The sequence below is a fragment of the Atractosteus spatula genome, chromosome 15 (assembly GCF_055471065.1).
Source record: "Atractosteus spatula isolate fAtrSpa1 chromosome 15, fAtrSpa1.hap1, whole genome shotgun sequence".
In the NCBI taxonomy this organism is placed as follows: Eukaryota; Metazoa; Chordata; class Actinopteri; order Semionotiformes; family Lepisosteidae; genus Atractosteus; species Atractosteus spatula.
The window spans coordinates 17,417,139-17,430,617 of NC_142720.1; the positions used below are offsets into that span (position 1 = coordinate 17,417,139).

At 40.3% G+C, this 13,479-nt stretch overlaps 1 protein-coding gene across 2 annotated transcripts in view; it reads left to right on the forward strand.

Moving 5' to 3' along the window:
• The window catches only part of lrpprc (leucine-rich pentatricopeptide repeat containing), a 68,359-nt gene that overhangs the window by 16,211 nt on the left and 38,669 nt on the right, over positions 1–13,479 (forward strand). For both annotated transcript variants that reach the window (XM_088933767.1, XM_088933766.1), the window contains exons 15-22: positions 2,479–2,506; positions 4,840–4,897; positions 6,201–6,307; positions 6,833–6,910; positions 7,309–7,362; positions 7,901–8,014; positions 10,156–10,286; positions 11,222–11,307. In XM_088933767.1, the coding sequence (XP_088789893.1) occupies positions 2,479–2,506; positions 4,840–4,897; positions 6,201–6,307; positions 6,833–6,910; positions 7,309–7,362; positions 7,901–8,014; positions 10,156–10,286; positions 11,222–11,307 (656 nt within the window). The remainder of the gene's footprint in view (positions 1–2,478; positions 2,507–4,839; positions 4,898–6,200; positions 6,308–6,832; positions 6,911–7,308; positions 7,363–7,900; positions 8,015–10,155; positions 10,287–11,221; positions 11,308–13,479) is intronic.

Below are 13,479 nucleotides of genomic sequence, written 5' to 3' on the forward strand. Positions count from 1 at the left end.
TGTTGAGATTTGTGTCAACAACCATTTGACAAGGTGTGTGCGCCTTCAGCTTTTTCAGTCTTGCACCAATGGTGCATTCTCTGCAAGCGCCACTTCAACTCCAGTGGTACGGTGCTGTGGGGAGGGGGAGTGTGGGTGGGGTGAATCCCTGGGTCACTAAATGAAATGTTACAGTAGATGAGGAAGGAGCAGTTTGAGATTGGAGGATACTGAGCTCCACGTTTCTCCCTTGTGTGGGCAAAGGTGTGTTAGTGCTCCTGTGGGAGACCGGAGTCTGCAGCAGCCAAGGGGCACCTCCTGGCACCATCACTGCAGTGCCACTCTGGAGTCATGATGGAGCCGGGACATTGCACACCACCCTCAGCTCAGTGTCTGCCTGTTAGTGGTACTAGTCTCCTTCCATTTTGTTCATTTATGCTGGCATTATACAAAGTGGTCCTGTCTTTTGGTAAACCTCCCACTAAATGTACCCAAATCATTGATATCAGATACCAGATATCTTGGCTGCACTGAAGATAGCATGAAGTTAGGGGACAATTGAATCATTTTATTAATATTTTAAGAAATATCAAAAGGGCCCAGATATTTTTAATCTGTGGGCTTCCTACAGATTTAACAATGTATTGGAGTCCATGAGATCCCTATGAGTCTGAGGAGTAACTTGAGTGTGAGCACTACTGCCAGGAACCCTGCTACAAACCCACCTCCCAGCAGTGCCAGCTGCTCTGTGTGCCTGTGCCTCTGGATGCCTGCTTGCTCGAAGGCTGGCCTTGGAGAATAAGGAGCAAAAATGCAAATACACCTCACTTAAAACTTTGCCTGTGGATGTTGATGTGAATATGCAGATTCTTTCCTCAATGTAGATACCCAGGGAGACTGTCGGTGTTTTTATTTTTTTTAGTTTCACCCTGTGGCCTTAATGAACCCATGAGAAAACTTACCGCATTACATTTTCTTAGCATGTGATTTTTACTGAGTTTGTTTGGTGTGGGTTTGTCTGTAGAAGAAGACATTCCATTAATTTTATCCTATAAAACAAAAATTCCACACAATACTGGTGATATTGTGATGCTGTGTGTTGAAATGGAGCTTTATGTAAATATGATACCAGACGTCTTTCATTGGCAGCACAGTAGTGTGGCAGTTAGCGCAGCTGACTCTCGGCTTTAGAGTTCTGCGTTCTGGTCCAACTTTGGGTTCTTCTCCACGTGGAGCTTGAATGTTCTCCGAGTTCTCTTGGGTTTTTGCCAGATTCTATGGTTTAATTCCTAAGACGACACTAAGTTTGTTTGGCTACTCTAATTTTCCAGGAGTTTAGGGTTTGTTCCTGATGTGACCAGAGAGTTTTTGTTCTCAGTATGACCAGTTCAGGATACGTGACTGGAATAGAGATAAAAGAGTGTGATAGGCTACGTGGCCTACAACTTTATATATGAGCTAAAAACAGTACATTATTTAGATTATATCACACATTTTGGCAGTTTTTGTTTTGTGGATACTGTATATGTAGTTGAAAGGGTTCCCTCTTCCTCCTGAGGAGTAGGAGGAAGTTGATGATGTCTGTAAGTGCGGTTTTTAAATTAAGGTCTGGATAGGTTTAAGTATCACTTAAAAATATCCTGGGAAAGGTGCTCCCTGTTCAAATGGCTTGCTGTTTGCTTTAAATATGAGCAGAGAGCTTTTAGAGCTGGCTGCGGCTGTCAGGGGCTGTAATTGCATGTCAGTCTGTGGTTGTCAGAGCCCTGTCACTTCACATAGTGACCTGTACGTGTCAACAGCAAGGTCAAGAGGAGGGGAAGGTTAATTTAATAATGAAATGTCCAATTTTTTCCCTCTTAAACAAGCTGATGGGGGGGGAACAAATATAAGTAACACGTAATACATATGGCTGTCATTCACTTGACCATTTAAACCAGTGGCTCTCTGCATAGTGATTTGTTGAAGAGACCTCCCCTCTCAATGACATAATCTCTAGTGTCATGGTCATCCAGATTGATGCCTTCTATGAGCCTCATTTGTTTATTGCTTACGAAGTTCAAGAGTAACTGTCTTAGATGTCATCATGCAGCATGCATTCATTTTACAGCATTACTACAAACATCAATTAAAACAGTGTCTTGTCAGTGTTATGAGTATTTTAGTGATTTACAAAGTTTAACAATTTTTAACATTATCAATTCATCATAAATAAGTCAATCTGTCACAAAGCTGTTCGAGGCATTTAGTCTCGTGCAAACAGCTGTTTTTAACTTTATCACATTCTTAACATTTTTACAAAGCAGGGTGTTTTCAGGTAAGTGGATAAATAATCAGAAAGAAGTCTGACAAGATTGCCAGTCATGTTTAATCTGTTGCACAACCTTTAATGAAATCCTGATGGTGACCTGGATTAGCTGTCAGTGTTGCGATCTATAGCATTCTCTTCCTCTTTTCATGAAATTGTTTTGCTGATTTCTTATTCTTTGCTGCCCCCTGCAGGTGTAATGATGTGGAAACCATGGCTAAGGTAAGACTTGAGCTGCTAATAGCAAACCATCCCTGCTCACAACACAGTTGCTTTTACAACAGGCAGTTTACTGGCCTGTACAGTGGACTAATACAGTGACATCTCGAGTGCAGGGTTCAAACAGGATTAAAGCTCTGGTCAGTTAATAGTTTTAATACGCATAGTTGGATTTTTGTATTTCAGTATTTTGATCTGTGACTTAACAGTGAAAATATGCAAGTTTTTTTGATACAGCAGTTCAAGAGCTTTATTCTTGTCATATCTGCACAGGGGCCAACACAATTAAAATTGAATCTAATAGAGTAAAGATGCATGAAAAGGTATTGAGTTGGGGATTAGTAAATGGTGTGAATTGGAATGCAGAATATACATTTATTATCTAACATAGGTGCTTTGATGGATCATAGAACTATATTTGCCTTCAAAAGACAAGAAAAAGAACCATGTCTCATCTGTTGAAATGTAGGCACCTCTTTACTGTAGGTTAGTCTCCAAATTTAACTTTGAGAGAGCCAAAACTGATTTCATTATAAATAAGAAAATGGAAGCCTAATCTAATTTGTATCCTGCTACAAATACGTTGTTTTGGTAAAATGAAAAAAACAACATTATAACTGGAGCTGGCAGGCTTTTACATGGCAGCGACACCAGAGCTCACTTACATGAAGCGGAGTGAGTTGGGAGCTGTGGATGCAGTGGGATTTGCAGAGACTTAGCGAACAGCCCTGGCGGCCGGCTGACTGGAGAGGTTCTGACAGGCAGAGCAGCAGGTCGATGGCACGAAGAGCGAAGTCCGAGCCTCTTCCTGGGAAATGAGCTTGGCAGCACTTAGCTGTGATTTTCCGGTGCACAGACTGCCCAGAACAACACGGGTCTCCCTCCTGCCACTGCCTGTTCATTGCACAGCCTCTCTTGGGACGGCTGCTCTATGCACGCTAGAGTGAGGTAATTGTACGTCCAGGGTCATACCTTACTGCTTCTTCAGTATCCAGAGGAAGAACAATTGCAAAACACTCTCAAGCAAACACTCAGAGACGAGAATGATAGCAACTGTTATTAAGAGGTTTCTACAGCAAGGCAACAATGCAGCTATGAAGCAGTGTGGTGATGGATTTGAATTCTTTAAATAACCTTCTCTTTACAAAGCACTGTGTCTAGCTCACCACAGTTGTGTGAATTTCTTGGTAAACTCTTGGTAAGATCTTGGAGTTTTTTGGCAGGTTAACAAATATAACAACTTTCTTTGAATCATACATGTTAATTCATATTCTTGTTTTTTTTCTGTGGGTTAAAATCTATGATTATTTGATTTTTTTGTAAACTTTTCACTTCTCTTCAGTTGTTAATACTGAAAAGATAGCTTTAGAATTTGAAATAAAAATAAAGCCAGTTACAGTGCTAATATCCCATGCACATATTCAGCAGTGTGCAAATGTGGTGAGGCTGTAGGGGTGACCGCAGGCAGATCCTCGCTCCCCTGATGTGCAAGCGCTTGGCTTTCAGTTGCATGGCAGGCTATCATTTGCATTGTACTGAACTCTGTGAACTGCGAGACACTGGCCACCATCAATCTCCATTCGCCGCAGGGCAAACAGCATTGATTTTAAACTCATTTCCTGCATATTGCAACACTTTCCTTCTTATGCACTTGTACATGTTTCATCCTTCGTAAAAGCAGAGGCTCTGTTGTGGCCATGGGAAAGATTAATACAGTGTACATGCTGTATTTTTAATATCGTTTTTTTAATTTTGTATCTGGAACATATATCCAGAAACTGACTGGAAATAAAAGTTGCCCAAAACCATTTTCCTAGGAGAAGTGCCTTGTCCCCAGGCTGAGAAACCACAGTCGGATTGGATGAATATATGATAATGATGCAGCACATGTCTGTGACATCGTTCAGCTTAATTTACTTTTCACCGTCATGTTCTCTAACTGCACAGAATGTACATATAGGAGTCTGTTATTTTGATTTATTCTCTGCCTTTGTCACAGTACACAAGATGGTGAAACTCAGGGGGGCGTGGGGTGAGAAATGACTATTTTGGGGTGGAAAAGTGGTGCAGCAGTCTATTGTGAGGAAAAACAGCTACTGTAATTATTGCGTTTTCTTAAATTAAGTTTCTCAGCATTTCTCTTACAAGTCCTGTATCCACAGCGCTAGCTGGGCTTTTTATTCCCTTCTCCTCTTGCACACATCAAACGCTGTAATGTTCTGCTGATTAGTGACTGGGTTGGAAAGGAGGTTATTATTTTGCAAATTCAATTGTAGACAGTGTTTGTCTTTGCGCGCTCCCCTCTTGTTGAGCGTGTGATTATTCTGTCGTTCCAGATAACAGAGCTGCTGTACAGAGACGGCCGCTACTGCCAGGCGCCTGCAGGACCCACTGGTAGCGTTTCAATTTCTCTGATTGTAACTCATCCACAAATCCAGCCTTCTGCGTAATGATGGGCTTGAGGGATTACAACAGTGGACGCACTGATTGCTTTTTTTGTTGAGGCTAAAAAATCGAAAAACATCGTTAAAGCAAAGGGGTGGCGGTCTGTCTAGCCGCATGTATGCACAGGGAGGTTGATGGATGGGGGAGGGCGATATCCAGTCACCGTGGCATTTGAGTCTTTGCCTGGATGGTGGTCACTCTGTGTTATTACTCAGATTATACCTGCTTTTAAAATTCGGTCTGACCCCGGTGTTTTACAACTGACTGGCGAGGAGGTCTGGTGGGTGAAATAGCAGCTATTGCTTATGGGCCGGGAAACAGTGTTTTTCACTGTGCCGTTGATAGAGGAAACTGACACTTTGCCGAGGAGCCCCATCCAGAGGGGGGAAGTGTTTAAGAAAAGTATACGCTGCTGAAATGAACAGAATGAGAGCGCGCAACGTATCTTTTTGAAAGTTACACATTTAATTTAGTGCCGTCCATCTTGCTGTCCAGAGTAGACCTGCAGTGTCAGGGTGGCTGTATTGACTGCAAAGTGTGGTCTGAGAAGGCGGAAGGGAAGTGATCACCGAGACAAGATGCACTCTGGTGGTGATGCTAAAGTGAAAAAAAGTTGTTTTTTTTTCCTGAACAGTACAGGAGCAGTTTGAGTTCGAATGCAGTACCTTTGTTTTCACCTTTAAGGAAGAGACAATACTCAGTACTGAAATAGGTTGCTATGACTTAACCTATAGATGTTCTGATGAGGAATATTTCAGTGCAGAATAATACAGAGATATAAATGGTATGCTGAGCTCTCTCGCAACTAGGGAAATTGTTGAACTAGGGAAATATAGACTCAAAGCACCTTTTTAAAAACGTTTTGCTGTAAATACAGTTAAGCCTGGAGTAGCATGGAGACTCCAGGCCTGTGTGTGGCCTACATAAAGGGGAAATCTTTTACTTTCATGTCCCATAACATTTCACTGCAAACAGCCTGGGTTTGTGAAGCTATCGTTGCCTAAAAACCCACACTGCCTGTGAAGATGAACCCCCCCCGATCACAATGTCTCCTTTCCCACATGATCCCTCGTGCCACCCCCTCTTTGTCATTTGCTCGACACCTTGCTGCAGCTCCCGTCTTCTTTAGATAAATCAGTCTTGATCACCTTTCGCAAGAGGTTGCGTTCAGCTCCTGCCTGATTGCGCACGTTTTCTTTTCTGTGCACATGTGTCCACGAGCTGAAAATTGTTCTCTCTCCTCTCCCTGCAGAAGCCATTTCCTATTTCCTGTACAAGCTAATCGAAAGCATGAAGGACTCAGAGGTACAGGCCAGGGAGGAGATCCTGCGGCAATACTTCACCCAGCTCAAGAACATGGTATTGTCTCATTTAACCTGAGCACTAGACATCCTTGCTCAGCACTGTCTCACGTTTGTACTGCTGCTGAACACTAACAACACCGTGATATTACAGCGTATTCTGAGGAATTGTCTTGTGCTGCCACAACTGCTGTGTCTAGCTTTAGTAATATACCAAGCACTGCAGTTCTTAAAAACAAAAAGCTTTTTGGTGTTTAGAAATGGCATTATTTCAGCACGGAACACATATGTATGAAATTGGGCATGAAGAGGCTGTGTAAAGTAATTAAAATGATCAACCTTTGGGCAATATGTGACTTTCCTTACTTCAGACAATCCAGGATCACAAGAACAGTGGAAAAAATACATTTGGGTTTTATTAGCTTGCAGTTGAAAACATTTACATTAATGCAGCAATGACACTGCATGTGTGTTTTTGTAAAGATGCTGCAAAATTGATTTGCTTAGTTTCTCTGACATTTGTGTGATTTCAATGTTTAATAACGAGTAAGGTAAAAAAGTCTTGATTTTGTCCATTTTATAGAACATCACAATCCCAGCCAGCATCTACAGAGGAATTCGCAACCTGCTTGATTCCTGCCATGTGCCTGAGCTCATTAAGGTAAAAGATAGAGGAGGGGGAAGCTCACGTTGAGTTTTTGTAAGCCTGTGCAAATAGAACTGGTTAACTCTTTAAATAAGTTTAAATAAGTCTGCTGCAAATAGAGTGGTTAGCTTCAATTGTTTTTAAGTTAATTGCCCCGGTTCAATTTTCATGTTTTTTGTGGAAATCTAAAAGTACAGTGTACAAATTTTGATTGTGTTCACTAACTCTGAAGTTTATGTATACAACAGTATCAGTGCATTCACAGATTGCTATATTGTGACCAGTGATTTGTTAGATCTAGTTCACATTATTGCTTTCAGGCCGGTAGTAATAAATGTTACACCAATTGATAAAGCAGCTTAGTTCCTGCTGTGCCTTTCAAAGAAGTAAAATTGCTCCTTATTTGTTTTTAGGATGTTCTGGTTCTAGTTGATGAAAAGGACATTACCACCAATGACATCCCCAAGGTGAGAATTTTTCAGTTCTATGAGATTTCTGTGTCCTGCCCTGGGTGCAGCTGACAGGAATGAAGATAATTACTGTTTCTCCTAAAACTTTAAATAGCACTGTTCTTTTCTACTGCTGCTGATTAGCCTCGTGGGTGGTAGATTGATCACTGTGTAATTGATTAATAAAGTACCTAGATAATTTATCGCGAAAGATATATAAATGTTTCACATTTTAAAATCCCTGCTGAAAACAGTTGGGTTATTAAAGGGAATTAGCTACTTTCAAAATGTCTTTTATTCTGCATCTGTGTATTGCTCCTGGTGTAGAGGAGATAGTGTTTTTTTCCCTCACTGTGGACCATTCCAAACACTTTACCTACTTTTAAATAAGTGCTCTGAGAAGTGGTCCATATTGTGTGTATGAAGGTATAAACGGGTTTTGGAAACTTTGGGATCTTTTGTGGTCTTTCGGTCCTTATTACAACATTTCAGCTGTAGAGTCCAGACAGGGTACTGACCTGACAGCTGCTTTTGCGTTTGCTTTTGCTTTTTACAGGGGATAGAAGTCAGGGTGTCTGCTCTGGAGACAAAGCTGAAGGAACTGAAGGCTGAAAACAAGCCCGTTGGAGATATCCTCAAACAGCTCATCTTGGCTCTCTGTGCTGAGGAGGTAACCTCACCTGCCTGTTTCTTTCATTAATCAAGTTTTTCCAATTAGTTTCCTTCCATGCCAAACATTTTTTGAGAACTTAACTATATTATCTCAAGTCCAATTTACCCTCAGATCTATAGTTTCAAAAGAAAAGTGCTCTTTGATAATCTGCATGGTTAATAATGTCCTCAGTCATTTCAGGCCCCAGAACAAGAGTACTTTAAAAATTACATAAAGCAGTGATTGCAAAATAAATAATGGAGGCTTACTGGATCACATCACATGTCACTACTTTGATGGCTAAATGTTCCTCTAAAGGGATTAAATGAAATAAAGATTTATGTCTTTTTCAATGGGTCTCCACAGCTAGAGATGGAGCTATCTTCTTGTAAAAATTACAGAGAAATTCACTTCTAAGTCTTTAATGGTGTGGGCGAAAAGCTACCCGTCTTCATATTATCTTTTTAAAAAACAGTATGATTTTGGGCTACTGTACATAATGATGAAAGTATAATAGCAGTCCATACCTACGCTTTTCTTTTGAAGTCATTTGCATTCACTAAAGCTCTGGTGAGATATTCCCTGTCCGCCTAATGGGGCGCTTGTGTGTTTTTAATGAATGCAAAGAAGTGCATTAGAGTCCCGTTGTAAAGCATTGGAAAGATGTAAGGCTGTGTGTGGAGGCTTTGTTATTAATGTTTCCCATAGTGCTTCTTGATGGGTAGTGCCTCTTGTCCCACAAGTGAAACCGCGAAAGTATCTCTTAATCTTCTGCACTTAGCGCACAGCGTGGCACTGATATGCCACCTATCTGTCTCTCTTATGCCGCTCCCAACTTGATGCTAGCTCACGAAGGCGCTATGGGCATTCAGCACGGTCTAATACTGTAGCGACGGACAAGCCACAGTCTTTGCACACCAAATGCACTTCATTAAATCTGCCACCATTTTCTTTTAGAATAAAGTTACTCTTCGCCAGATATGAGAATGTCAAAAACAGTACTATTAGTATTCTTAAAATCTTTTAAGTTACATAATGGAGGGAGAATTCCTTCTAGAAATAAATATACAGATGTGTCAAATAGAACATAGTTACCTGACAATGTTACCCTTTTATGCATCAATTATGTATTTACGTGTAGTTTATTATCCACCAAGATGTATACCTTCTGTGAATCATACCTGTGCTATTCACTTTTTTTAAAGCCTATCCTTGATTGAAAAAGTATATCGTAGTGCATGCCTGGTGTCTATATTTAGTAGTGGAGTGGGTGTGGTTAGAGTCAGTTCTGTAAACATCAAAAGCTTCACAAGTACAGATTGTTCACCTGAAAATTTGCCGTCTGGGTCCAGTGTTGTTGATTACAGAAGTAATCCAGTATTACAGTTTGGGACTTGACTCTTCGTCTGTAAGTTGGTTAATATTTTGACCACACATTCATCTTCAATTAGCATTTGCATTACATGTAAAACTCACATTCTGACTTCATTCATTAAGGGGCTGACAAAGATTTAGACATTGATAGGCAGTGGCTGGGTGTGTTAATACCATCTGACATGGCTGCAGTGATTTAACTCCTGTTGTCCGTATGTGATGGGCTGTATCTATTAAAGCAGTAATGCTACTGGCTTCTGCTACTGTCAGTGTTTACGCCATGATTGTGTTAACATGGATTAATGTGGCTGGGTGAATACGAAGCATATTGGTTTAATGGATTTTTAGCTTAATTCTTATTTCAGACACGCTTATGGCGTTTATTTAAAATGTCTGGACCTCAAATAGAGACTTGGAATTACTTGCCCACAGGTCGGCAAGTAGGCCAACGTATATCATCATCCATTCAGCGTGAGCTTTGCTTGGACAAAGAAAAAAACTCAAACCCAGCCGGGGAGGAATCTTGCAACGTTGTTCTGTTTTGCTCTTGAAGGCTGGTGACAGTTGAAACACTTTCAGAAAGTAGGCTCCCCAAGTAAAGACTCCGTACTGGAATTTGGTTACTTCCACTACAGAGCTTGTTTTGTGTGGCCTTCTTCAGTTCCATTCTCATTTGGTAAGAAGGAAACTCCTGGAAAAGTCTATTCATACATTTTGAATAGAATGAAAGGTTTTTATTATTTTGATAGTGTTATTTTCAAGTTCTATGTACTTTTTTGTCTCAGAACCTGACCCGGGCCTTGGAGCTGCGGGCACAGCATGAAGCAGACATGGTTATTGGCGGATATGCAGCCCTCATCAACCTGTGCTGTCGTCACGACAATGCTGAGGAGGCACTCAACCTGAAGCATGAAATGTGAGTGCGGAGCACGGTCTGTGGTCTGCCGCACACCCCCCACCAAATTAAACTGCTGGGAACATGAGCACTGTATTAATGTTTAATCTGCAAGCCAGGCAGATCAATGGAATGCATAGGAATATTAATGTAGAGATTCCTCAACCCTCTGCTTTTATAAAGCCAGCCCAGGCTGCAAACTGACAGCTTGTTCTGTAGACCTACTGTCAAACTTGCACTTTAATTGCATTCACCATCAGGTTGAATTTTGATCCTTTTGCTTATTCTGTTATTCTAGCAGGGGCTTCTGAAATGCCTGACATACTCGCAGAGCTCGGGTTCTCAAGTGCCACTCTGTGTTTGGCTCAGTACCACCTGCATTTAAAATGAAAAACTGGACTTCAATAGTTTTATTTTTAAGGATCTAAGCATTGCCTAAATATATAGGCAGTATGTATGTAGTTAAATCAACACTCATCATTCTTTTACCTACCCGCATCAGTAAATTGGCTGTCCTGTAGCTACAGATTTATTTAAAATGCATATTTCCTACAGCATTTTAAGGATCTTCTGGGTTGCCATTGTTGATCAGAATCTCTTGTGATGTCATTTTTGCTGTTGTAGTTTTCATGATTTCCAGATGTTTCAGGGGTGGACGGGAAGCTTAGCTATTTAAAAAGATGTAAACAATGTTTTTTTACAGAATATTTAGATACTAAAATCATTTGTTAAAGCGGTAAAAAAATCCTTTTATCAAAACAACCCATTCTCTTTGATCTTTGAGGAATATTACTGGTTTTATGCTAATTTAAGTAGTTTAAAAATACTAGTTTTCGCAAAATAAAAGATTTAGATGTAAAATGTTCTTCTGTGTAAAAATTCCAGCACAGCATTGGTTTGGTTAAAAAAATAGATGAGTATCTGCTTGAATTAATAAAATGCTTTGTATGTTTCAGAAATCGAAAGGACTCCTCTGTTGCCCTTGATGCCAATAAGTACATGGCACTGGTAAAGGTTCTAACAAAGCATGGGAAACTGGAGGGTGAGTTGTCTTTGCTTACTGTTTAACATGGTTCAGCAGTGTGTGTTTGCAATATTGCTTCGCTGAGCCCAGCATCTTTCACGGGTGACATGTATAAGCTCCATGAAATTCAGATACAGTTGATACAATATCATACGAAGAATGCTTTTTACATTTCTATTTGGAATTGCAATATTGTGCATGCCAAAATTCTTTTTAAATTAAATGTTAAAGGTAGAACTGCTACATAGTTGAGTTTGGCACTTCAAATGCAATTGTCCACCTGCATTTGAGGTACTTGTTTAGTGTGATAAATCCTTAGATTGCAAGATTGCAGTCCACATTCAGCAAGGACATGGGTCACCTGAAGGGCAATGTTAAGTAAGTCCTGAACTAGCTAGTATTATAATTGTTATGGAAACTCAGCTCTGCTTAAGCTGTCACCTGTCTTTCCTCATATTGTTTTGTGAATCCAGAGATATTTTGATCCCATCTTGCCCACAGACATGTCTTTCTTGTGCTACAGTAACGATAATTCTCTTGCAGACGTCCTTGTTCTGGAACCAAATCAAGCTTGTGCTGGTTTTGTTTCAAAATTCTGTTTTGATAAATGCTATCATATCATTCCTTTGCACTATAAAATTGAGAATTGAAGAATCTACACGTCTTGAAATTTCTATTTTTGTGTTATCAAAGGGTGTTCTCCTGGAGTTAAATAGCAGTTAGGAATTAAAATAGGAAAAAAAAGAATTATTATTATTTTTTAAATTGGGAAGCCTAATAATGCACACATTTGACTTTTGAAATGTTCACTGTTCAGTGCTTTAATCTGTATGTGTACAATGACATATGCATATGGTGCTCACAAATTACAGGACTCTTGGCACTTTAACAGAATTTATAAAATCGGTCTTGATACTAATGGTATATCATGTCTCCAAAAGTGCTTGAACATTTCACATACAAATTTGCATGTGAATTCAACCAGAGATGCTTCAGCAGTCCAGCCATTAGTTTTAATGGCTTGGCAAGCTTGTCATTTACATTTGCACAGCTCAGTGCCTTTGCGTTTCCTCGGCTCGTTTTTAGGAAAGTAGCTGTTCCAAATTGAGTTTGAAGATCATGACTTGTGGCACAGATTGTGCACTGTGCCTAAGTTAATGGCTTTGTTTCATTTTTTTACAGTTTTAAAAAAACTGAAGTCAATAAACATGACCCTGGTCCAGGATAAATTTAATATATATTTTATATATAATGTTTTTGTGATATTTATTGTCTCTCTCTATATATGAAACTTAGCCTTTTTTATGCGATTCATATGACTGTCAAATTTTTAGGAGGACCCATGAGCTGCAGCTGTATCTTTGTAGATGTTATTGTATTGTTTGCATATAAATACAAATTATGTTTAAAACTATATGTAAAAAGGCACATTGTTTTGGATGCATGAATTGTATTTGTGTTCATGTACTCTGAGATGGTTTCATTTTTCTCATTTAAATGTGAATCTCGAATTCCTTAAAATAATAATCAAGTGTTAAGTGGACAGAGTGTACTTTTTTTAGGAGAAAACTCAAAAGAGCCAAGGAGCTTTGAAGGTGTAGTCAGTGCATATTAGCATCGAGAGGCAGCTGTAAGTACTGCGAGAAACTGGAGCCTTGGGAAAAGCAGTGGGCTTGGCGTACATTAGTGTTTTATGTTGTTTTTTAATCCTGAGTGGCGTTTAAACACCTCTGGAGGCCAGCGTTTAGCACTCACTGAAACGCAGCTAATTGAACACGTTCAGTAAATATGCAGGGGGACAAATTTAATTACTTGGGAGATGGTCCTTTTTAAGAGAGGGTGTCGAGCAGGCGGCTCAGTCAAGTTAGCAGAGTGTGGGGGCCGGAGCAGGGAGATGGGAGGGATGGCCCGGTGTTGCCCCTCACCTGGGCCTCCCCACAGTGCCCTGCCCTCCTCCAGCAGCTGTCACCCTCAACGCCCACGCCAGCTGACCCCGGCTCCAGCATGCAGCAGGTAGACGCAACACAGGGCCACCCAGACTGAGCTTCAGGTTATTTCATTATAGCTCAGACTGTAACTGGCTTTTGGAAGTGTGGTTATTTTCATAAATGCATGTGCAGGGTGCTTTTAAATCATATCTGGCCTGCTCCCACTCCAGCATCATAACTGTATACCATGAAGCAGTGAACT